Source organism: Pelophylax lessonae (genome assembly GCF_965119305.1).
Source record: "Pelophylax lessonae genome assembly, chromosome: 4".
NCBI lineage: Eukaryota > Metazoa > Chordata > Amphibia > Anura > Ranidae > Pelophylax > Pelophylax lessonae.
The window spans coordinates 576,801,279-576,827,658 of record NC_138771.1 but is presented as its reverse complement, the minus strand read 5'-3'; the positions used below and the strand labels follow the sequence as shown (position 1 = coordinate 576,827,658).

General features: G+C 45.3%; 1 protein-coding gene and 1 long non-coding RNA gene across 7 annotated transcripts in view; one reads left to right on the top strand and one right to left on the bottom strand.

Annotated features, from left to right (window-relative positions):
- The window catches only part of LOC309553280, a 179,297-nt gene that overhangs the window by 113,669 nt on the left and 39,248 nt on the right, over positions 1–26,380 (bottom strand). The gene's annotated exons all lie outside the window — the stretch shown is intronic.
- WIZ (WIZ zinc finger) overlaps positions 1–26,380 on the top strand; it is a 91,235-nt gene that overhangs the window by 25,701 nt on the left and 39,154 nt on the right. For 3 of the 6 annotated variants that reach the window (XM_082254289.1, XM_082254285.1, XM_082254286.1), the window contains exons 3-5: positions 11,410–11,538; positions 23,576–23,839; positions 24,158–24,919. In XM_082254289.1, the coding sequence (XP_082110415.1) occupies positions 11,410–11,538; positions 23,576–23,839; positions 24,158–24,919 (1,155 nt within the window). The remainder of the gene's footprint in view (positions 1–11,409; positions 11,539–23,575; positions 23,840–24,157; positions 24,920–26,380) is intronic. The other 3 variants (XM_082254288.1, XM_082254287.1, XM_082254290.1) reach the window with 3 other exon arrangements.

Sequence of the window (26,380 nt, the reverse complement as noted above, 5' to 3'; positions counted from 1 at the left end):
AAACCCTTCCTGATATTTTTCATATGCTCCCTCACCTGGCTTACACATGGGCCAAATGTTGACCGATTTTTATTAAACCGGCCAATGTCAGCCGGCATTTGGCCCTTGTGTATGAGGCTTAAAGGATAATTCTAGGTTCAGATGCAGTTACAGTCTAGGTAGACTCTGTGTTGCTAAAATGAGAGTAAATGTTTGCACTTCTTTCCTCAAGCAGTGTGCTTGAGGCAATTGTCGGTGCACTGGCAAAAAGAACAGAAGTACAGTCCGTGATACTTTTTTTTTATTTGCACTAACATCCAGATTTTTAGAACAAGTTTTTAGGGTGTTTTCCCTTGGACTTTGAAGAAGGGGAAATACCCGACAGCTTGTCCTGAAAATTAGTGCAAAAAAAAAAAAAAAGTTTAACAGACAGAACTCAGTTGTTCCTGAAGCCGCATGCTGTACATTGTCCATCCTGTGCAGGTATAGTGCAGTGCTTATATTCTCTGAGTTCTCTTCTCAGTACATAAGACCAGGCTTGTACTTTAAAGCAGTAGTAAACTGCAGCAGGGTTTAAAGAACGAAACAAAACACCTGTAAGGTAATTGCATAATCTGCTAGTATGCATCGCATACTAGCACAATATGAAATACTTACCTTAGTTTGAAGACCTCCAGTGAGCGCTGAGAGCGCTGACATCTTCCCCCAATCTTTCTTCCAGGTTTGCGGGCTCCAGCGCTGTGAGTGGCCAGAGCCATGATGACGTCACTCCTGTGCAAGCGTACGGCAGCAAGATCCGGCATGGAATGCTGGGCCTTCAGAGCGTATGTGCCGGTGACGTCACTGGCTGCATCCAGGGTAATTCTCTCCTAAATTGTGCACAATTAGGAGATATTTTACCTACAGGTAAGCTCTTATTATAGACTTGCCTGTAGGTAAAAATCACAAAGTGGGCTTTACTACTTTAAAAAGCAGGAGAGGGATAGTGTGCCAGGTCACCTTTATAGTAAATAGTGCCAACTTGGCACACCCCCTTGTCATCATTGCTGGAATATGCATCCTCCGACCAGGCTGCCTACCAAGGTTTCCAATGTTCTGGCTTCAGAACAATAGCAATTACGTTTAATCATTTCAGTAATATGGCATCCATTCCTATTTACAGTTTAGCACAGTAGAATTATTATTGTTATCCTTTAATGCAGATCTATACTCCAATGTTAACTTGCTTATTGGCACTGCAAAATGCTTGGTGTTCAGCACTGTTAATACCTTATACACATTTTAGGCCAGTTAAGGTTTACTTAAAGCCTAACTACAACCAAAAATATTTATTTTCAGTTTTGGATCAGGTTTAAAAAGATTTTATTACAGGTTTTGTGACAGATTTTCTCCTGCTTCCTGTCCTTGTGACACCCAAACAAGAAGTTAGAGAGCAGTTGTCACCAGCTCTGAAAGGCATAAGCCTTTCCCGCTCTGCTGAAAGTGTATTTTTGCTGTGTTTCTATTGGCAGTTCTTTGTATCTTTCCCTGACAGGAAGTGAAGAGGAATCTCCCCCTGCTTTGTACGAAATAAGACAGGGAGTGCATTGTTGGCAATGAATTGGACTCTGTGAGAAGTAAAGCAGGACAGTATACAGTACCTTGAAAAACTGTTCATAGCCCTTGAAATTTTCCAACTTTTGTCATGTTACAACCAAAAACCTAAATGTATTTTATTTGGATTTTATCCACTTCCATGCCGCCGCTGCAGTTTTACATTACATTGGTACTTTGACGTTAAATACCGGGGTTACAACCCCAATATTGTTTTAAACTCCAGGCGGTCCGCTTTAACATAAGGGTGGTCCCAGCGGTGGGTGAGGCTAAACCCCCCCCCCCCCCCCGGTCGTTTTTCCTGCTTACCGACAGCGGGGAAAACGATCCGGTCTGCTGTCCTAATAACGTCTTTTTGACCCCAGATCTCACATTAATGAGGTCCTGTCATGCTTATTTCTAATACAAGGGATGTTAACATTCCTTGTAATAGGAATAAAAGTGACCAAAAATTGTTTTTGTTTAAAGAAACAGTGTAAAAATAAAAGATAAAATAATAGGAAAAATAAATTAAAGCACCCCGTCCTCGTTAGCTTGCACGCAGAAGTGAACGCATGCGCAAGTCGCGCCCACATATGTAAATGGTGTTCAAACCACACATGAGGTATCGCTGCGATCGTTAGAGCACTAATGTGAGCCCTAGACCTCCTCTGTAACTCTAAACTGGTAATCTATAGAAGTCTTTAAAATGTCGCCTATGGGGATTTTTAAGTACCAATGTTTGTCGCCATTCCACGAGCGTGCGCAATTTTGAAGCATGACTTGTTGGTTATCTATTTACTCGGCTTAACATTATCTTTCACATCTTTCAAATTTGGGCTAACTTTACTGTTTTCTTATTTTTTTTATTAAAAATGAATTTTTTCCCAAAAAATTTAGTTTGTAAGACCACCGCACAAATACGGTGTGATAAAAATAGTGCAACGATCTCCATTTTATTCTCTAGGGTTTCTGATTAAAAAAATATATATATAATGTTTGGGGGCTCCAAGTAATTTTCTAGCCAAAAAAAAAAAATATTTTAACTTGTAAACATCGTGTCAGGAAAAAGGCCCCGGTCTAGAAGTGGTTATGTGATAGACCAACACAAAGTGGCACATAATTGTGAAGTGGAAGGAAAATGATAATGGTTTTCAACTTTTTTTTACAGATTTGTAACGATAGAAAATGTGGAAAAATTCAAGGGGTATAAATACTTTTTCAAGGCACTATAGAATGAGCAATATTTTATATATAGCGCACATGTTCTTGTACAGTTAGAAAGTTCAGTTTTTTGTTTTTTAAATAGCCTGCTGCATCATTATGTAATGAAAATTAATGGGGGGGTCGCAGAGCCTGCCTAGTATTTACTGACAAAAACTGACTGGCAGAGGGAAGTTGCTTTTAGCCCTTCGGACTACGACACTGCTTACTCCATTTATGTATTTATGAACTTTCCTTCCATTTAGATTTTTTTGTTAAGTTAAAGTCTTTGTGTTAATGAATTTTGCGAAATAGTTTTTATAATTTTTTACATGGTCAAAGAAAAAGTTCTCAAGGAAATTGGATTTAATATGCAATGCACATCATTTTCCATTGCTTTTTCTGTAATGAATTATGCTAAGTATATGCAGCAAGATTCATCAATCACTAACTGCCTCCCTAACCTATCCGTATTGACTCTGCCAGGGTGTTTTCTCGGTTTCAATAACTCCCTATTGAAAAGTAAGGCCCTGTTCACACCTGAGCGCATTTCAGCTCATAAAACGCCCAACAAGCAAAATTCCAGTCATTTCAATGGCCCCTGTTCACATATAAGCATTTTGTCGCCTGAAGCGTAAAAAAAGTACACAAGTTTCTTTTTTGGCAGATTACAAGCGTTTTGTTTGAAGTCCATGCTTGCCTCCAAACCACCTGCAAAAAACGCCTGCAAAAACGTCTGAAAAACTCCCAAAAATGCCTGAAAACAATACGCTCAGGTGTGATTGGAGCCTTCTAATAAAAAAAAATAAAAATACATACCATTGATAAGGAGTTAAATGTTACATTGTTGTGAAATAAACATTATCTCTTTACAATCAGTGCAATTGAATTGAGTAGGCAGCATAAATACATAAACATATAGCTTGTCCTTTCAAGACAGAGGCCTATGTTAGGCTCCATGCACACTGGGCTTAAAAAAAAATGCCAGTTCCTTTTTGACAAAAATAAACCTTCATATAGAGCATTTCTTGTACATAGTTTAGACGAGTTTAGGAGAGTTGTGTTTTTTCTGCCAGAAAGCTCCAATCAGAAACGCAAACCAGAAGGGGTTTTTTTTTTTCTGCCTCTAAATGTTGAGCTCAAAAAATGCCTGTAATCATCCTAATGTGCATAGACACACAGGATAATGAGGCCCCTTTCACACAGGCGGACTGTTCGTTTTTTTGGCAGATCTGAACGATCCCCCCCTATGCATCCCTATGGGGCATCGGATGTCAGCGGAGACAAGTCCGCTGACATCCGATCCGTCAAATCTGGACGGATGGAAACCCTATTTTCCATCCGTCCAGCGGATCGGATGGGATCGAAAGAGAACGGACCGACGGTCCGTTCCCATCCGATTCCCCTATAGAGATGTATGAGGCTCTGACAGCTGTGTCTCCGCACACAGCGCGGAGAACAGCTGTCATTCTCCTGCTCAGTGGGGGATCGGCGGATCGATCCCCCGCTGAGATAAACGGAGTCCTCTGATGGAGCGGATAGTGTTAAAGAGCCCTAAGGCTGCAACTAACAGTTATTTTCACAATCGATTAGTTGGCCAATTGTTTCAATTAATAGGATAACCTTAAAAAAAAGTGGCGTATAATTTAGTTAATATGTAAAGTTAAAAAAAAAATAATAGTAAATTAATTTTATTCCCTGGGATAAGCAGTCTTTCAGGCACAGATACCAGATCCAGTGAGGTAGTGACAAACAGTGTGGTGTTTATTGGTGCTATATACAAGTCTTTATACAGTTGCTGTACAGTACTTTTAAGGAAAAACAAGCAGGAGTAATAATAACAAAACAAAAGCCTAGCCGTGTCCCGGCACTAACTATATACAAAGCAGGCCCTTACTAACAGGCTGAGCAAGCCTACAGCTTGTCAGCTTTCCCAGACACACTCTGACAGTTTTACCAACCTCCTTTTCTCATAGACAAACGTTGTCTGATTTCCCATGCTGAGAGAGCCCTGGCTGTCTGTCTCAGGTGAGTTTAAATTGGCCTGGGGGAGAGGACCAAGATCCGAACTGGATCATGGATCAGCGATCCCTAAAGGTGTATGAGAGGTGCCTGGGGGATGTATAAACCCCGAACAAGACTTTTCCCGGCTCTCTCTGGGACGCTCTGCTACAATATATATATATATATATATATATATATATATATATATATATATATATATATAATATAAAATCAGTGGTAAATCTAAATAACCAACTATATGGTTAGGATGCAAAATATCTAATCCACTCTGAGAATAACAGACAGAAGAGATATACTTTATATACTATTAGAGGCTGAATTTGGTAAATATCATCAGACTCGGAGATCAAATTTTGTTATTTAAAGAAAAAAAAATTAGACTGTTTTGTCAATTTTACTGTAACTTATTATGTATGACAGACTCCCTGGTCATAGACAGATGACTTAATAAAAGCTACCTGCGCATGCTGTCACTTATGCTGGCCATACAAAAACAATGTCTTCCTTCAAAAATAAAAAATAAATTTTAAGAACATTTGTTCGATTTTCTGATTGTTAGTGAGGTCGAATCGACGTTCAATTTCGACCGCAGTGACAGGAAAATTTGAAGGAGCAGAATAGAAAACTTCTTGGTCAAGGGAGTTTTCAGACAGTGTATGTAGTTTTCGTTCAGAAATTACATTCATTTTAAAACTGAAAGTTAAAAGCAAGAGAAATTTCTCTTACGTCCTCCGACAGTCGCCACCTCCTCTAAGTCATCACTATTGGGTATTGTCTTCCTATCCATAGGAATAGCTAGGCATATAGACTTAGTCAAAAGACAAAAGGTATTAGCATATACACACCCATGGGGGCTGTCCCATCCGGTCAATACCCCCCCTGCATCACCACTCCCAACTCAGTTTTAATCTGCCTAGCGTCAGGAATAGTCAGGCTACCTTGTGCTGGGGCTTCAGTCTCAGCCTTCCTAATCTTTTATTTGATTTTCTTTGAAAATGTCAGTTGTTTTCTCTTACTTTACTAGCTGTTTATTTTGTCAGCTCTAGTGTTAGTCTTCTCTTCGGATGAAGATGGATCATGCGGTGCTGGGATTCGGACTGACCGCCCTGGTTTTCCAGGGCACTGAGGGTCAGATGGACCCCCAGCCCGCCATCGAGCGTTCAGCTATGGTTCGCCCTGGCATTACGAACCACCCATCCCTGTTCGCTGCAGGGATGCAGCCGTGAGGTGGCTACCTCACAGGACTCGTCTGCGATGCTGCAGCGTCATGTCCCTGGCTCACGGCACTCCCTGTCAGATGAGGACAGAGGTTTATCCGTGCATAGAGGCTCCCCCACGCCATCTGGTATAGGTAAGTACTTTTCTGTGTGGGGCCTCTGTCTGGGGTGGCAGTCTGTGTTGCTGTGTGTCCCCATGTCTGTGCCTGTGTGACTCCCTGTGCGATCCCTGCGGGGTTCGCTTGTGCAGATCTGTATGTTTGCCGGGGGTCCCTGTCCCTGTGTCACCTTAGGTGCATGTTTGGGGGTGCAGACGTCTGTGCTTGGGCGGCGACCGCTGCGGGGCAAATTTGCGCGGTCCGCCATATTTACTGTGGGCACACGTGTGTAGCTCCTCTGGGGCGATTATACATGTCATTTTGGCGCCATCCGCCGCCATTTTGTGGGCGGTGGAACGATCGGTCCGACCGCATGCCGGCGGCCATTTTGGCGTAGCCTCCAATGCATTCCTATGGGGCAGCCATTTTCCCGGGGTCTGGCTTATAGTCCAGCCCTCTCTAGCAGCACTTCCTTTTTCAATCAGCAGCAAGGACACTGGCAGCAACGCTCTGCGGGCTCTGCAGGTTATTGCTCTCATTCTCCCTCTGTGTATCGCTTCTGGCTCAGTTTCTTTTCTCCTTTGGGGGTCTTTCATAGCTGTGACAGTAGCGGTGGGCTGCGCACACGCAGCGCTCTTAAAGGGGACAGTACACCGTTTTTTGCACTGTAGTTTGTTCTGATAACTTGAGCCATGGATTCTCAGGAGAGCAAGTTTCCTCCAGCTTTAGTGGGGGGCCCCAGTTCTCCTGTGGCCCCGCTGCGACCTGATTTGGCTGCTGTAGTAGCAACCTTGGTGGCAAATATGGAAATGCTGATGGATGAACGGGCTGCGAGAAAGAGGCCCAGGTTGTCTCTCTCTTCTGATTCAGATGGGGATTTGGCTGCTGCTGCTGCGAGCGTGCCCTTCTCGGGTCCCGCTCATCCTTGGACCCCCCGGGGTCTGAGGGGGAGGCTGAACTAGAGGGTGAGAACCCGAAGAACAAGTCTTTCCGAGGCAAGCGGGGTTCTGCGCCTAGATCCACTCAGGGGTCCTTTCGTGCCTTTCGGAACCAATCCAAGGGCAAGCCCTTCAAGGCCCAGGGCAACCAGAAGAAGTCCTGGGCGGGTAAGCAGAAGGCCGGCAATGCTCGCTTAGCGGGTCAATCCACCTCTGCCTGAAGGGGTGCCCTCACCCGTTTCCGGGGTGTGGGGACGTCTGCGCGGTTTCCTCCAACCTTGGCTGTTCTGGATATCGGACAGGTGGGTTCAGGAAATCGTTCGATCAGGTTACAAGATCGAATTCCTTTCCCGGCCGGCGGACAGATTTTTTCCCTCCAATCTCCATCTGCTTCCGGGGCGTCTGCAGGACTTGCATCAGGCGGTGCAGGACCTGCTTGCTCAGGGAGTGATTGTCCCGGTGCCTCATCAGGACAGGTTTCGGGGGTTTTATTCAAATCTGTTCACTGTGCCCAGGAAGGAGGGCAAAGTGCGTCCTATTCTGGACCTGAAAGCGCTGAACCGCTTCGTGCGTGTTCGGAAATTTCGAATGGAGTCCCTCCGTTTGGTGGTGGCTTCCTTGAGCCCAGGAGAATTCCTGGCTTCGATAGATCTGAAGGATGCGTACCTGCACATCCCCATCTTCGAGGGTCATCAGCGGTACCTTCGGTTTGCTATCGCAGACGACCACTACCAGTTTGTGGCGTTACCTTTCGGTCTCGCTTCGGCACCCAGGGTGTTTACCAAGGTGTTGGCACCGGTCCTGGGCCTACTGCGGGCCCAGGGCATTGCGGTCCTGGGTTACCTGGACGATCTGCTTCTGAGATTGCGTGCCAGTCAGGACCTTGTGCGCGATCTGTCCGTCACGGTACAGGCGCTCCATGGACCATCAACGTTCAAAAATCAGCGTTGTCTCCGTCGCTTCGCCTTCCCTATCTGGGAATGGTTCTGAACTCTGCTCAGGCAAAGGTGTTCTTGCCGGAGGACAAGCTCCGGACTTTGCGGGACGAACTCGGGTCCCTCAGGGACAATCCGTCCTCGTCACTCAGGACCTGCATGCGGGGCCTGGGGTTGATGGTGTCGGCCTTTGAGGCGATCCCCTTTGCTCAGTTCCACACGCGGGCTCTCCAGACGGAGATCCTGGCCAGGTGGGACAGACTTCCTCAGTCCCTGGATCTGGATGTCTCCCTGAGTCGCCAAACCAGATTGGCTCTTCTATGGTGGATCCAGTCCCCGTCGGTGGCGGAAGGCAAGTCCTTCCGTCCGTTGGTGTGGACAGTGGTTACCACGGATGCCAGCCTGTCAGGCTGGGGTGGAGTCCTGGGCAACCTGTCTGCCCAGGGCACTTGGGCAGAGGAGGAGTCCTCCCTCCCGATAAATGTGCTGGAACTACGAGCGATAAAACTCTGTCTCTTCCAGTGGTCGGAACGTCTCCAGGGCTTGCCTGTTCGCGTACAGACGGACAATGCTACCGCGGTGGCTTTCATCAACCACCAGGGGGGCACCAAGAGTGCTCGTGCGGCCCGGGAGGTGTCCGACATTCTGTCTTGGGCCGAGACTCATGTTTTGGCGATCTCGGCAGTTCACATTCCGGGTGTGGAAAATTGGCAGGCCGACTATCTGAGCCGCCAGACCCTGGACCAGGGGGAATGGTCCCTACACCCGGAGGTCTTTCAGATGCTGTGTGCGAGGTGGGGATCCCCAGATGTGGATCTGTTCGCATCTCGGCTAAATCAAAAGGTGGAAAGGTTCGTGGCAAGAACGCGCAATCCGTTGGCAGACGCCTCGGATGCGTTGGTGACCCCGTGGCATCGGTATCGTCTGATGTACGCCTTTCCTCCGATTCAGTCGTTATCCCGGTTCATGCGCAGATTGGCCTCGGAACCGCACATGGTGATTCTGGTGGCTCCGGACTGGCCGCGCCGGTCCTGGTACGCCGACGTTGTTCACCTGGCAGTGGCACCTTCGTGGCGCCTGCCTCTGCGGGAAGATCTCCTGTCTCAAGGTCCGATCTTCCATCCTGCTTTACAGTCGCTGGCTTTAACGGCCTGGCTGTTGAGACCCAGGTCTTGAAGGACAAGGGTCTATTCCCTGAGGTTATCCCTACCCTGATCGAGGCTAGGAAATCTTCCTCTGGTAAGCTCTCTTACCGTACCTGGAAAGCCTATTTCACCTGGTGTGAGTCCAGGGGGTTCTCCCCTCGTTTTTACTCGGTATCGAAAGTTTTGGCTTTCCTCCAGTCTGGAGTGGATCAGCGCCTGGCGCTGTCCACGCTAAAGGGCCAGGTGTCCGCACTGGCTGTCCTTTTCCAACGCCCTGTGGCGTCTTATTCCTTGGTGCGCACCTTCATTCAAGGTGTGCAACATTTGGCTCCTCCCAGGAAGGAGCCCTTACCTCCGTAGACTTGAACTTGGTTCTGTCCGCGTTGCAGCGTGCTCCCTTTGAATATATCAGGGAGATATCTTTGCCTCTGCTGTCGAAGAAGGTTGCCTTTCTGGTGGCGATCACTTTGGCTCGCAGGGTGTCGGAGCTGGCGGCGTTGTCTTGCCGCTCCCCTTACTTGATAATTCACAAGGATAAGGTGGTTTTGCGACCACCCCCTTCCTTCCTTCCCAAGGTGATCTCGGAATATCACCTTAATGAGGACATTGTCCTGCCTTCGCTTTGTGCGAAGCCGAAGCATCCTATGGAGATTGCTTTACATTCCTTGGATGTTGTCAGGGCGATCAGGGTTTACCTATCGTCTACGGAGCCCTTTCGGAAGACGGACTCCCTCTTTGTCCTTCCTGAGGGACCTCGGAAGGGCATGGCTGCGTCCGCAGCGACTACTGCCAAATGGATCTGACAGACCATTGAGCAGGCTTACGCCTTGAGGGAACGGGTTCCGCCCTTCCCTGTTAAGGCACACTCTACCAGGTCTTTGAGTACTTCCTGGGCCTATTGGTGTGCAAGGCGGCGACTTGGCCGTCGGTGCACACTTTTTCCAAGTTCTACAAAGTAGACGTTATGGCATCAGCTGATGCTTCCTTTGGCCGCAAAGTTCTCAGTGCGGCTGTGCCATGATGGACCCTTGAATTTTTCTCTGGGTCCCTGGCTGTTGGCATTTGCTTTCCTGGGCTGTTGCTCCTGTTGAGCATTGTTTTTTTCTGTTGCCCAGTTGGCTCTTACGGTGCATGTAAGATTCCTTTCTCTGATGTTGGTACTGCGTTGCCTTTTCTACGGTTGCGTCTCCCACCCCTCATGTCTATACTGCTTTGGGACATCCCAATAGTGATGACTTAGAGGAGGTGGCGACTGTCGGAGGACGTAAGCGAAAAAGGAATTTTTGTAAAATCTTACCTGTAAAATTCCTTTCTCTGAGTCCTCCGACAGTCGCCGCCCCCGCCCCTCTTTTGGGGTTCTTATTACCTACTGCTATGCTACCAAACTGAGTTGGGAGTGGTGATGCAGGGGGGGTATTGACCGGATGGGACAGCCCCCATGGGTGTGTGTATATGCTAATGCCTTTTGTCTTTTGACTAAGTCTATATGCCTAGCTATTCCTATGGATAGGAAGACAATACCCAATAGTGATGACTTGGAGGAGGCGGCGACTGTCGGAAGACTCAGAGAAAGGAATTTTACAGGTAAGATTTTACATAAATTCAGTTTTTTCAAATGACATTCTTTCATTCAGCGAATGTACTAAGATTTTCGGATAAATGTTCTTGTCAAAAAATCGATACGTGTATGGCCAGAATAAGGCTCGGTTTACACCTATGCAGTTTGCTTTTGATCCGTTTCTGCAGTACTTTTTGCTGTGCATTTTGCATTTTTGCACAGGCGTTGCTGCGATTTGTGCTATGCATTTTTTTATGTTTTTTGGCCAATTTGTTGTTGGGCAGAGTAAAAAATGCAAATCGTGACAAAAATACACTACATGCTTTTTCTGCAGCTTCTCTATTGAAGTCTATTGAACCAAAAAAGCAAAAATAAGCAGTTTTGCGTTTGAAAAAAGTCAGTGACAGTTTCCAAATACGCAGCGGCTGAAAAAGGCATAGATGTAAACGTGTCCCATAGGAAACCAATGGTAAATGAACTGCAGTGCGTTTCTGCTAAAAGCACCAAAAAACGCATAGTAGTTAAAATGAATATATCCTAATTGCAGACATTTTTTTTCATGGATTAGATACCATGTCAATCCTTCCCCTGAAGGATTGTTGGGGTGGAAGACCGCCATGCCTTTGCCAGGGTTTGTTTTGGTCCAGTAAACAGAAACATCTGCTAAGGTGTCTTTTATTAGTTTGAGAGATTAGGGCTTATTCTTGTGCAGTCATTGACTTGGCTAATTTTCTTACAGCACTGGCTTCAAATGAAGATGATGGGCCACCGTTAGATCTGTGTGGAGCAAAAGGTTCAAAGCCTGAGCAAAGCTCAGTAGAGAAAATGGTTTCAGATCAGATTGCCAGCAAAGTGGAAGATTCTAAAGGTAATGTTACACCTTGTGTCTATGTGATAGTAAAACAAAAAAGTGTCTTGTTTAAACCCGAACACTAAGAAAATTAAAAAAGCAATTTAGTCATGTATTAAAAAAATATACAGTAATCCCCCGCTTCATCGCGGTTCAGTTTTTGCAGTCCCAGTAATTTGCGCTTTTTTTTGTAATGTTATTTTACTATATAAATCATTAAAAATGAAATATTTTTGTGTTTTCCATAGCTCTGGCTCTGTCTCTTAGTATCTTTTATGTGTTTAAATGAGTTTCTATTGTTTTAAAAGTGTGTTTAAAGACCTTAAAATGCTTCTACACGTACAGTGACAGTAAAAAAAAATGCCTACAATGCATTTTAATAGGGTTTTTCTATTTCGCGGAATTTCACTTTTCGCGGCTGGGTCCGGAACGTAACCCCCGCAATGGAGGGGGGTTTACTGTATATATTTTTTTGTGCAATGAGGGATGCAGGAAGACTTAAATTCTTAAATCTTCAGGCTTTACTGCTGTCTATAGGAGAACTGGACACTGGCAAACAAAAAGCTGTAGGTCAGCCTGTGCTAACCCCTACTACCAGCATGCTTGAATGATTTGCTAGTGTACTAAGAAGATGATAGATTTTTTTTTTTTTTTTTTTTGAAGAGTAGCCTACTTTTCTGCTAGCATTTTGTTCTTCAGTGAGCACTCTTCTCCACATTGCTGCTAGATTTGGTCTCTACAATTGCAACTAGCCAGTGCAGCCATCCTCAGCCTAGCTTTTGGAGTGATGAGTTCAGACTCTGCTGGACTGGACATTTTGGGGCTAGCCTGGAAGTGACCTTCAGGTATTGGGTTTAGTGTAAGGTGCTTTCTACACCCCATTTTGGTAACAAGCTAGCCATGGCTTTTCAGGTAATTTGCCCTTTCACCAGTGACTTACTCTCTGAGTAGGCTGAGCACAGGGAGCTTGGATCATTGGGCCCCCCCTAAAATTGCTTGCCTGCTTTCTGCCAGTTCCCACTGAGAATAGGGCGAACACTGAGGAACTGAGTGCTGACATCATCCACTGAGTAGTGACTCATGCACTCCATGTGCTTTCCTGCAGTTATTTATGAGAACCTGAGGCCTTGCCTTGTTCCATGACCTTTACTATACTTGACAATCACATGGCTGCAATGTGTTTGATTTTAGACACAATCCCTCTGTGTTGTTTGCTTCTAGCTCACACTACTAACAGCTCTGCTAATGCTTAAAACACGCCCACTGACGCGGCCAACATCTGCAGCCTGCAGTCATGTTGCCTTCTGCTCCTAGAATTTAGCCAATTTTAGGAGTCCGTTAGGAGTGGCTGCTCTTCTGCCCTTTAGGCTGAGGATTTTACTTAAGTCATGCTAGACTTTGACACAAGTCGCACAGTTATTTGCTAACTCTAAATGCAGATCGCAGAGGCCACAATCTCATTCCCATGCCTTCTGCTGCATATTCTGTGTCTTATTTGCCTGCAGCCTTAACCGCTTTTGAACCATCAGATGCTGAGACTCTTAACTCAAAGTCACTCCAGTTCTTACTGGATAAGTAGGTCTCAGAAGGGTTTGTCTTCTATTACTCCCAAATTATAGGAGTCCATTGTGGCTCTAATGAATAGGATGCACACCACTCTAAAACTACTAAATTAGTCTGTTGCTTCTGTTAATGCTATTCCCTTTGCTATGGACCTTTTAGAGCCCACAAGACTGCCAAGAATTTCCAGGTGTACCTGCTGTTCCAAATCTTCCTTTATGGAGATGTTTGCTACAACCCATGCCTGTCTTAGCTGTGAATTTGCTTTGTCAAACTGGTTGAGTGTTCAAAGTCTATTAAAAAATATTTGGCCGCTGCTGCCGTTTGATTTCTTGTCCATAAACATTTGGAGCAAATGGTCGTAGCCTCAAGCTAGATTTGTGATGGGCTGCTCATCTATTGGATGAGTCTCTTCTCAGTACACATGCGGACAGCATCTTGGGTAAAAGGGTTTAACTGCAGAACCCACATCTAAAACGTGCGTGCTCCACTTGGCCATTTAGAGACTGCGTCTCTTCAAATCGTCTATGGATACCAAGGATACTACAGGTGGCAAGAGCATCCATCTCTCTCAGCCAGAAAAGTCTGAGGCTCAGTCTGGGAAGACTCCTCCCTTACTGGGGTTAAGAAATGTCCTTTTTTTTTCTCTCCTGCAATTTCCAAATCAAAACCCAAGCTTGGCTCTCAGTCCACCTGGAAGGTCTGGAGCTTAAAGTCTGCCAAACCAAAGACATCTTCCTTGATGTGAAAGTGCCTCCTACTTCCAAAGTGGTGGTGGGGGGGGGTCATCTGTTATCCGTTGTAGACACCGCTTGCATATCAGATGTCTGAGTGCAGGAGGTCATTTCCAGGGGTTCACGGTTTTACTGTCTGTTTTTATGACTTCCAAACTTCCTGTGCCACCACACGAATTAGCAGACCTTCAGATAGCCCTTTCGGGCCTTCTGGATTAATCTCTATTGCTGTAGTTCCTGTTGCAGAATGGTTTCAGGGGTTTAACTCTAACATGTTTATGGTATCCAAAACCAAAGGAGGCATGCAAACCATCTTCAATCTCAAGCACTGAATGTCTTTATTCAAGTTTCAGATGAAACCTACTTGTTTGTGCTCTTGCTGCCTGTACCTTGTGTTCACCAAGGAACTTTCCCCAGTACTAGCCCTACTGTTATCTTGGGGCATTCTTATTGTGGGATACCTAGGTGACCTCCACTTGAGGGTACAGTTGCCACAGGTTCTGCCAAACAATGTGTCCATGACTTTCCAGACATTAGAATGGTTTGTATGGATATGGAACCATCAGAAATCTGCATTAGAACTAATTCAATTGGAATATATTGGTCTTATCCTAGACACAGATCAGGTCAGAGTTTTTCTTTCCCAGGAACAACTCTCCACTCTCAACTTTGTAAAAGATCTTCTTTTGAAGTGTGCAAATGTGAAACGTCCTGTTCACACGAGCATAATTTACCTGCACTTTGAATGTGTGCACATGAAAAATCACATAGGTTTGCACAGGATCTTGGTTGCATGTCATATCTGCACTGATAGCCCCACTGGCTCTTTATCTTAGAAAAAGGGGTGAGGTAAAGACTAAAATTTAGTCACATCTCTGAACGATGTTTTCTGCTTCATGGCGGCTTGTTTAAAAAAAATATGTCACAGGCTTTTATGGCCTCCAGGTCTTCTCTTAATAAAAAGAACCAAATGTGTTGCCAGTGTGGCAATAGTTGGTCCCCTTCAAAGTGGGTCTTTTAGGTTTATGTCCCCAAGTACCTTGATGCTGGGGTCACGTACACTGAATTTCCAAAAATATTGTCCCAAATTCTTGGGCGATTAATTTGCCTGAAGGGGGGCGTGTGCATTTAATGGTTTTCTAATCCAGCTTTAGATTTGTCACTTCCAGCTAGGCTGACTTTTGAAATTGGTGCATGTCAACCCTTAATCTTTCCTTTTTGTTTCTTTTTTTTTCTGGTTGCTACACAGATTTGGAGGGGAAAATGTATGTCATGGGAAAGACATAATACAATTTTGGAGACCATGTATCTGAAATAAGAAACTTGCACATTGATGAACATGATACCATTATAGATGTTTTCTATATGAATATTTCAACTTGACTTTTTAATTCTGGCGGTCAGGAACATTTTCTGTTGCTGTCCATTTCCTTGCTTCCTTCCTTGAGATTTCCCTCACTTACTATTTTGCTGACTGATTCCACTTGCGATAGAAAGTAAGGAGAAATGACAAAGGTAGCAATGAAAGCTTTTTTTTTTTTTTTTTTCTAACAGTACAGTTTTTGTTTGTGTGACCCTATGACGGTATTTCCTTTTTATTTCTCAATTTTGTGTCCACATTGGACAGGAGTGGAAATAAAATCTAAGGGAGACAAATGGCAGTAAAAACCTGGCAGTGAATGTATCACTGCCATCTATGTCAGGAATAAACAATGTTTTGGGTTGACTTATGTTGTCATGTGGGACACCAGCACAAACCCTGTTTCCCCCTAGGGGAGGGCTACTGTCTGTGTCTTTGTTGGGGAAATTCACCTTCACTTCCTATGTTCTACTAAGGGGAACAGGTGCCTCTTCAGATTCTCTCCTCTTCTCCAGGTGTATGCTACAAAGTGTGAGATTTTTCTTTTATGTTCTTGCACAGACACAGTAGTAATATTGTGACAGAGGTTTTAACGCTTACCTACTAAAATAAAAAATGTGTGGAGTGGATGTTTTACTTTAAATGCTGCTTGTCCTTTTAGGATCATCGCAACTGTAGCCCGTTGTGCAAATAAGTTTTATGCTTTTTTTTTTCCTGTTTCTAGTACGGTGTTAACTGCCTATAGACTAAGCTTGGGAACATACAGTTGTGCTCATAAGTTTACATACCCTGGCAGAAATTATGGTTTCTTGGCCATTTTTCAGAGAATATGAATGATAACACAAAAACTTTTCTGTCACTCGTGGTTAGTGTTTGGCTGAAGCCAATTATTATCAATCAAGTGTGTTTACTCTTTTTAAATCATAATGACAAAAGAAACTACCCAAATGACCCTGATCAAAAGTTTACATACCCCAGTCCTTAATACCGTGTAGTGCCTGCTTTAACATCAATGACAGCTTGAAGTCTTTTGTAGTATTTGTGGATGAGGCTCTTTATCTTCTCAGATGGCACAGCTGCCCATTCTTCCTGGCAAAAAGCCTCCAGTTCCTGTAAATTTTTGGGCTGTCTTGCATGAACTGCACGTTTGAGATCTCCCCTGAGTGGCTCAATGATATTGAGGTCAGGAGACTGAGATGGCCACTCCAGAACCTTCACTTTATTTTTCTGCTGTAGCCAATGACAGGTCTACTTGGCCTTGTGTTTAGCATCATTGTAATGTTGGAATGTCCAAGTACGTCCCATACGCAGCTTCCGGGCTGGTGAATGCAAATTTTCCTTCAGAATTTTTTGATAACATACTGCATTCATCTTGCCATCAATTCTGACCAAGTTTCCTGTGCCTTTGTAGCTCACACATCCCCAAAACATCAGCTATCCTCCTCCGTGTTTCACAGTCGGAATGTTGTACCTTTCATCATAGGCCTTGTTGACTCCTCTTCAAATGTAGCGTTTATTGTTGTGGCCAAAAAGCTCAATTTTGGTCTCATCAATCCAAATGACTTTGTGCCAGAAGGTTTGAGGCTTGTCTCTGTGCTATTTGGCGTATTGTAGGTGGGATACTTTGTGGCATTTGCATAGTAATGGCTTTCTTCTGGCGACACAACCATGCAGCCCATCTTTTTTGTGCCACTTTTTTGTGCATTTTGAAACAGCCACACCACATGTTTTCAGACAGTCCTGTATTGCAGTGGTCCTCAACTCCGGTCCTCAGGGCCCACTAACAGGCCAGATTTTAAGTATTACCTTGGGGAGATGCAGACTAGAGTACTGCAATCACTGAGCAGCAAATGATATCACCTGGGATGTATTTCAGTTATCTTGCAAATCTGGCCTGTTAGTTGGCCCCGTAGGCTAGGGTTGAGAACCACTGCTGTATTTCACCTGAAGTTATTTGTGGGTTTTTCTTTGCATCCCAAACCATTTTCCTGGCAGTTGTGACTGAAATTTTAGTTGGTCTACCTGACCGTGGTTTGGTTTCAACAGAACCCCTCATTTTCCACTTCTTGATTAGTTTGAATACTGCTGATTGGCATCCTCAATTCTTTGGATATCTTTTTATATCCCTTTCCTGTTTTATACAGTTCAACTACCTTTTCCCACAGATTCCTTTGACAATTCCTTTGCTTTCTCCATGACTCATAATCCAGAAACATCAGTGCAGCACTGGATGAAAGATGCAAGGGTCTGTCAGGAGTCCAGAAACTCGTTGACCTTTTATACACACACCCTAATTACAAGCAAACAGATCACAGGTGAGGATGGTTACCTTTAATAGCCATTAAAACCCTTTTATGTCAACTTGTGTGCATGTTATCTGGCCAAAATCACCAGGGTTTGTAAACTTTTGATCAGGGTCATTTGGGTAGTTTCTGCTGTCCTTATGATTTTAAAATGAGTAAACACAGTTGATTGATAATAAATGGCTTCAGTCAAACACTAACCATGAGTGAAAGAAAAGTTTTTGTGTTATTCATATTCTGAAAAATGGTCAAGAAATCATAAATTCTGGCAGGGTATGTAAACCTATGAGCACAACTGTACATTCTTCTTTTAGTGAAATGTTTATTTCTCTTTCGTTCACTATCGGACACAGCTCCATGTCTTCTAGACCATTGGGCTTCATGCTGCTCTCTCTTCAGGAGTAGGATTAGGCGGAAACCTTTTTGGTTACGCCCCTGAGGCAGTCCCAGAGGGTATACCATCACTTCCTGCTATAGGACTTCAGTTTTTTTCTGCTTACTCAGGAGTAAGGACCTGGCTCTGCTGGGATCTGCGGTCCTGGCATTTTTTCCTTTTTGAATAGAATTTTCCACTTTTTTCTTTATTATTTTTGTTCCTGTGTGGACTACAATCAATAGCCGGACTGGGCGACGCATTGGACATCCTAGATTCTTATGGTCTTCCCAGTCTGGCCTGCGAGCGTGACCCAACTATTAGCTCCGCGCTAGGTTGGCCGCGACATATCCTTACTGAACGGGGGCTGGCCGGCGACGTGAAACACCTCACGAGGTCGCATAGCCCTGGTCACAACAGCAGTCATGATCAGAGTCGCAGTCTACTCCACGCCGCAGCACCCTCATTCCAAGATGGTGCAATGGACTGCTGGGAGTAACGCCCGCCTGGTGCCATGGTGTGGTGAGTAGGTCCCCCCTCCTTTCTTACGAAATTGCTGGGGTGGTCACAGGCCCTCCTGGGGATAGTAGGCCCCCTCCTGTGTCCTCCCTCCCCCTCATGTTCTTTCCCCCATCTCCACAGCAGGATTTCCCCTGAGTAGGTTGCCCTCACCTGCCCCGTGTCGTCCCACCCCCCTCTGGTGTTGGGCCGGAGAGTGGTGGGTGCCGCTGTCGCCCCCCCTTTTTAGGGGTGCCTGTACCTGGGTACTGCGGGGGGCCTCTGGGGGATGCTCTCCTGGTGCAATACCTTTTTCCCTGGGGTCCTGTGCAGTGCTGTGTGGGCGCCACCATTTTGCCTTAGATGCTGCATTCCTGACTTCAGGGGCCATGTTTATGTAGTCTAGCGGCCATGTTTTAGGTTGATGCGGTGATGTGCTGCGGGGGCCTCTAGTGTCAGTGTCCGCGCTTCCTCTTCCTTTTCCATTGCAGTGTGGCAGGCTGTTTGGCGCTCTCCAGCTCTGGAGTAGTGACTCTTTGGGGGTATACAATCCTTCCTCTGCTATATACAGTGCTGCGGGTGCTCTGATTCTTGTGGTGCTCCAGCGGGGGTCCCCATTATTTTGCAAACACAAAACCAAAAAATGTTTTTCTCGTTTGTGCACGGCGTGGCTGTGCTTAACCCTTTGTTGGCAATGGAGCCTCTGGAGCATGTATCACCACCTGACCCACTCCTGGAAGCTACGGGACCCTCTGGGACTCAGTCTGCCCTGGCAGCTGTGATGGCAGCCCTGCAGTCACTTTTATCTAAAGGAGATATGGCCCTGCAAAGGAGGCCTAGCAAGAAGTGTTTTCACCTGTATCCTCTGCATCCTCAGAGTCTGAGGTGGATTTGGCTACCGCAGACGAGAGTCAGCCCACTGGGTCTGCGTCCATGCATGCTGAGTGCTCTAATAGTAAGGATGAGTCCTGCTCCTCCTCAGCTGCGCATGAAAATGCACTGGTGGAGGCCCTAATCGTGTCAGTGCGGGAAACTTTAAAGTTGGAAAACTCAGCGGATGCTGAGTTGGCAACGCCGGTGCAATTTAGCACCCACAGATCTTCCAAGGTGACTAAGGTGTTCCCCTTTCCTGCCTATTTTGACGAGATTGTCACTAGTCAGTGGAGTTCCCCGAAACGCATGGTTGGAATACCTAAGCGCTTCGCTAGGATATCCCTTTGAGGAGTCCCTTCTGAAGAAACTGACGGTTCCACCATCAGTGGATTCTCAGGTTTCCAAGCTAAATAAGTCCACACTTTTTTGCCGGTGGAGGATTCTCCATCCTTTAAGGATCCCATGGACAAGAGAGCCGAGGCTCCGGTCTGGTATCTTTTTCACCGTGGCTAGTTCAATTTTGAGACCAGTGTTTGCTATCACCTTGGTATCACAGACCTTAACAGAATGAGCAAAGATTTTGTGCCAGGATCTGGAAGGGAGTCAACACCCTCCTGAGCTAACGGAGCTGGCGGATCAGTTGATCAAGGGGTTACAGTACATTTGTGATGCATCTTTGGATGCAACCCCCTTGGCCATCAGGGTATCTGTGACGGCAGTGTTTCTTCGCCGCATGATATGGTGGAAGTACTGGTCGGCTGACCAGGCTTCTAAAAAGGTGCTGTCTAATCTACCCTTTGTAGGTGACCGTTTGTTCGGTCTATGAAAGAGATCATTAAGGGTCTTACGGGAGGTAAAAGTACATTACTTCCGCAGGTTGCTAGGGGCAAGAAACCTCATTGTAAAGGGGGTACTTTCTTCTCGGCTCACAAGCGGCTCTTTCGTCTGTCTGGATTGCAGAAAAAGGGTTCGAGATCCACCTGTAACTTTGCAGAAGGCTCCAAGAGACCCTGGGATGGTAAGTCAAAAGCGGCACCTCTGGTTCCGCAGACAAGTCATCACCAGTCTGAAGGGGCGCCCTCACCCGCATCTGGGGTGGGGGGGGGGCGTCTTCATCTTTTTCCAGATCCGTGAACCTTACTCATTCAGGACAGATTGGTCCACAAGTTGATTCGGTTTGGTTACAAGATCGAGTTTTAGTCCTAGCCTCAGGCAAGGTTCTTTCCTTCCAAACTTACTCCTGTCTCACGAGCGGCTACAGGGCCTCTACGGGGCAGTGCAGGACCTGTTCGCACAAGGAGTTATTGTGCCGGTTCCAGAGTTGGAACGTTTTCAAGGATTTTATTCAAATCTGTTTACAGTTCCCAGGAAGGAAGGCAAGGTTCGTCCAATCTTGGATCTCAAGGCTCTGAACCACTTTGTGCGGGTTCAGAAATTTTGGATGCAGTCCATCCGCATGGTAGTAGCTTTCCTTCATCAAGGGGATCTTTTGGCTTCTATCGATCTCAAGGACGCTTACCTTCATATTCCAATATATGTCGGGCATCAGCGTTTTCTTCATTTTGCCGTGGACGAGGAGCACTATCAATTTGTGGTGATGCCTTTTGGTCTCACCTCAGCTCCTCGGGTGTTCACAAAGGTTTTGTCCCCAGTTCTGGCCTTGCTACGACAGAAGGGAATTGCGGTACTGGGTTACCTGGACGAGCTGCTTCCTCAGCTCTAGAAGCCAACTTGCAAATTACTGTGCAAACTCTACAGGAGTTCGGATGGACACTGAATTTTCAGAAATTGGCTGGACTCCGCGTCAGCCCGGGTGTTTCTTCCTCATGCAAAACTTCTGAAGCTACAGGATGCGGTTCGGCTTCTGTTGTCCAACCATAGGTCGTCGCTCAGGACTTGCATGCAAAGGGAGATTCTTAACAAATGGAGCAAGGATCCGCTGTCTTTGGACAATTTGATCCTGTTGAGTCGGTCGAAGTGGCCGGTATCTTGAGGTGGGCAGAACTATATGTTCCAGCCCTCTCTGCTGTGCACATTCTGGGGGTAGAGAATTTTCAAGCGGACTATCTCAGTCGGCAGATGTTGGATCCAGGAGTATGGTTTCTTCACCTGGAGGTGTTTCATCAACTGTGCCTTCGGTGGGGGGACCTGCTGGCCTCCCATCCTTAACAGGAAGGTGCAGTTGCTTGTGTCAAGGTGTCGGGATCCTCTGGCTGGTGCCGCAGACGCCCTGGTGGCCTCTTGGGGTCAGTATCATCTGATTTACGCCTTTCCTCCAATACAACTTCTGTCGAGACTGTTGCGCAGAATTGAGGTAGAAGGGATTCCAGTCATTCACCAGACTGGCCTCGCCGGTCTTGGTACACAGGCCTGGTAAGGCTGGTAGCAGATGTCCCTTGGAAACTTCCTCCCAGGGAAGATCTCCTGTCTTAAGGACCAATCTTGCATCCTGCTTTACAGTCCCTGGCCTTAACAGTCTGGCTATTGAAAGCCAGGTGCTGAAGAACAGTGGGCTGTTGGAGTCGGTGATTCCTACGCTGTTAAAAAGCGAGGAAATCTACTTCCAGGAAGGTTTATCATCAAGATTGAAAGGCGTACATTACTTGGTGTAAGTCTCGTGGGGGGGGGGGGTTCTCCCCGTTCCTTTTCTGTGTCTCGCCTGTTGGAGTTTCTACAACTAGGTGTAGATCAACATTTGGCTCTGGGCACCATCTAGGGCCAGATTTCCACTTTAGCCAAATTTTTCCAAAGGCCGTTGGCGGCGAAGTCCTTGATTCACACTTTTATGCAGGTAGTTCGCCATCTGGCTCCACCGGTGGGATCCCTGGTGCCTCCGTGGGACCTCAGTTTGGTACTGTTGGTGCTTCAAAAGCCTCCCTTTTGAAAATATTCAAGAACTTCCTCCGCTCACTCTGTTGCAGAAAGTGGCCTTCTTAGTCGCTATTACTTCCGCACGTAGGGTGTCAGAGTTGGCTGCATTGTCCTGTCGGTCACCTTACCTGGTGATTCATAAGGACAAAGTGGTGTTGTGACCCTGTCAGCCTTCCTTCCTAAGGTTGTCTCTGGGTTTCATTTGAATGAAGACCTTGTGTTACCGTCCTTATGTCCTAAGCCAAAACATCCTAAGGAACTTGCTTTTCATTCCTTAAATGTGGTCAGGGAAATTCAGGTGTACCTGGCGGTGACTGAACCGATTTTAAAATCCGATTCTTTGTTTATTCTTACGGATGGACCTCGTAAGGAACAGGCTGCATCTTCTGCGACTATTTCCAGATGGATTAGGCAGATGGTGGTGCAGGCCTATTCCAAAAAGGGTCAGGTTCCTCCTTTCCCTGTTAAAGCGCATTCTACAAGGGCGTTAAGTGCCTCCTGGGCCTTCCGTCATCAGTTGTCAGTAGTTCAGGTGTCCAAGGCGGCTACGTGGTCGTCTGTACACACATTCACAAAGTTTTATAAGGTGGATGTACTTGCATCTTCGGATCTGGCGTTTGGCCGCAAAGTTTTGCAGACAGCGGTTGAAGAGGCTTCCGCTTCTTGAGGGTGTCATTTTTTTTTTTCCTGGTGGTGAGCTCCAGTTGTTACTAGTTGAGCTCCTGTTTTTACCTGGTTGGCTATGTTTAACCTTGTTGGGAATTCTACGTATTATGTTTTTCCCACCCCTCATATTGATACTGCTTTGGGACATCCCAATGGTCTAGAAGACATGGAGCTGTGTCTGTCAGTGAACGAAAGAGAAAACTGCATTTTTGTCTTACCGTGAAATCCTTTTTTATCTGAGGTTCACTGATGGACACAGCACCTGCCCCTCTGTTGGGTTGAGTTATATGTTCTTCTGTCACTGCTTGTTACAAACTGAAGCCGTATAGCAGGAAGTGATGGAATGCCCTCTGGGACTGCCTCAGGGGTGTAACCAAAAGCATTTCCGCTTAGTCTTACTCTTGAAGAGAGAGCAGCATAAAGCCCAATGGTCTAGAAGACATGGAGCTGTGCGCGTCAGTGAACCTCCGAGAAAAGGATTTTACGATAAGACAAAAGTCCAGTTTTTCTCTGATGCTTTTTCCATTTAAATCAATGCTTTTTCCATTTAAATCAATGCACAAGTATCAAAACATTAATGCTATTGTTAAAACACATTGCTTTGCTTTTTAACAGATTTTGATTGCACATAATTTTCCTTTTAATATGGCTTACCATGCACATTTATATGTTTTGTTGTGTTTACATTGAAATTAATGAAAGATGCATTGGGCAGCAATGTGTGTGTTCCAGCCTAAGTGCAATCATGTAAGCTGCAATAGCACTAAAGTGATTATGTTCAATTGGTAATTAATTTTGTGGTTGATACCCCTGCCAGGCCAAGGTTCCCTTACATGTGAGATGTGTGGAGCGTGCTTTGAGACCCGGAAGGGCTTGGCCAGCCACTCACGCTCCCACCTGCGGCAACTTGGGATTCCAGGGTCAGAAACCACTGGTGCTGCCATTCATATGCTGAAAGAGATAGTCAAGCAGGGCAAGCTTCCGAAAGATGAGAGCTCATTGGGGGCCAAGAAGGTGGTCAGACCCCAGCAAGAATCCTCCAAAGCCCAGTGGGGGGATGAGGACGGGCCTTTGAATCTGAGTGAGTGGAGCTGGGAGGCCACTAGTGCCAGGGGTGGGCATTTTAGGAATGTTGGGAGGCTGGAGGGAGGCATCTGCTGTAATATTCAACCTGTCTTACTCTTTCCTTTCTCTTCTTTTTGTCTCCACATTCTCCCCTCACCTGTCTCTGTCTCCACATTTTTACCATTTCTACATCTTTCTTCATTAACACCTTATAATTTATTTTAATGTTATATTTTGTAAAATGTTTTCATCGTGTTATTTTTCATCTTTTCATTACATCCCCATTTTGTTTTGTGTTTTGTATACCCCCCCCCCCCCCCACTTCATCTTACAGGTGTGGAAGGAGAACCAAACCGAGAAAATGCTTGCGAGTTTTGTGGTGCTTGGTTTGAGACCCGAAAGGGCCTGGCCAGCCATGCTAGGGCTCACTTACGCCAGTGGGGAGTCAATGATCCAGATTCAAAGGGTTCCTCAATTGTCTTGTTAAACGCTTTTATAAAAAGCGAAGATTTCAAGAAACGAATGTCCGGGCAGACAGTTAACCATGTCCCTCCTGCAAAAGCTCCTAGCGTTAGCAGCTCCACAGATAAAGAGCGTAACAGTAGCACAAAAAGCAAAGAAACTGGTACTTTTGCCAAGCCAGCAGAAAGCACAGATAAGGCAAGCAGCGATGCCTCTCCGAAACTCTCTGAAGTTGGCTCACGATCCATGTCGGCAGAGAGTGGTCTGAAATTAGCGGACAGTACAGGGCCTATAGAAACTTCTGCACATTTCAAATCCCCTAGTGGGTCAGGAAACAGCACACAAATCAAAATAGTTGAAGCTGGTGCGCCTCGTGTTCTGTCTCCTGAGGCTGGTGCTTACTCAAAATTAGTTGAAGCTGGCAATTCCCAAGTAAAGTCAGAGGCTGGTCAAGGCCATGGTAAGTTGGAACCTGGTAACCACTCAAAGCCTTCCATAGGAGGTCTCCTTCACCCTCGACCGCTATCTGCTAACACGCCACCTACTAAAAAGATGAAGACATCTTCGCCATCATTTAAAGCTAACCTGGATTCCTACTGGGCTCAGAAAAATGCCTCAACTCCACTCAATCTTTGTGAGTATTTATTATAGGGATTTGGAACATAGGAAATGTCTATAAGGTTCTTGCATGTTTTCTTATTGATTTGCTTTTTTTTTTTTTTTAGTAAACCCAGAAAATTATGATTATATTGATGAGGGATACTTTGTCTGTAGAGACTCTGACTCTTTAGAGTTAAGTTTAGCAAAAGGGGCATTACATGCAGTTGGGAAGGCTACATGACTAAATGGTAAAAAAAAAAAAAAAAAAAATTAATGAAATGTGCAATTGTTGGGGTTCACTACTTTTGAATGTCATTTTGTTTCAATCTGCTTTACTAAGTACAATCAACACAGGATCGTTAGCTCTGTCACTTGTCTTCTGCCACTATTTTTATTCATACACACTGTTTGATTACCCCTGGAAAAAAAAAATTGAGTATGGAGCATTTGTTTCCGTGCAGCTTCTGGCAAAGTAAAAAACGATGTTGTTTTCATTCTGGTTAAAGCTTGATCTGCTTATATTTTCTCTTCCGTGATTTCTTCCTACAGACTTCATCGACTCATTTTTTAAATAAAGCCTTTCTGTTTCTATTACGTACCTTATTTTATAAGTAACATCATCCTTGAGTATCTGTGCTTCTTTATGCATTTCCTGCAGATCATGGCTAGTGGAAGGGACAGCATAGTGCTGTATATAGCTTGCTGAAAACTTCACAGCACCCTACCTGAGTACTCCTCAGACATGTTGCAAGCTTTGGGCTGGCTCTTGGAAGGAAATGGCAGATATCAAAATGCCTTGATAGGTGGGTGTCTGGAGAAAATGGGTGTCCCTAGGGAAGCTGTATTTGCATGCAGAGGACCCTTGGTAATGCCGCCTAATGCTGAGCCACAGTGCAAAGAACTGAAATCCAGTGAATGAAGCGGGTGAGCCATAGACCATAAGCTTAGGCAGTAAAAAGCTAGATGATGCTGGTTGTCCTTCAGCCAGGAAATGAGGTGGGCTCTATCTGACTTGTTGCGGCTTCTATTGCACAGTTTGGGAAACTCACGGTGTGCAGTGAAATCGGAGTAAGCAATTTTACTGCATGAAAGAAAACTGTACAACTGTTCTAGTCTAAGGATGGACTTTAGCTTTTTATTATACTAGTCAGGGTTAATCAGCACCAGCACTTAATATTATATATTGTTTATTTTAAATATAGGAGAGTGGTTAGAATTTCTGTCAGTTATTTTATTGTTTTCAAGAATTTGGGAGGTGCCCTGCTACTTCCTTTTCCTATGAAACTAGGAGAAGAAAGGGAACAGTTGTTACATGGAGAGATAGCCAAAGACAGGTACAAGTGCCTTTAGTTTGTAATCTGTCCCCAATTTATTTTAAAAACACTGTCACTGTATCCGAAACTTTAAAACGTTTCTTTGCTAAAGTTAGTGATTAAAAATGTTAAGTGATCCTAAAGGCTAATTTTTAATTAAATAAGAGGTTATACTCACCTGC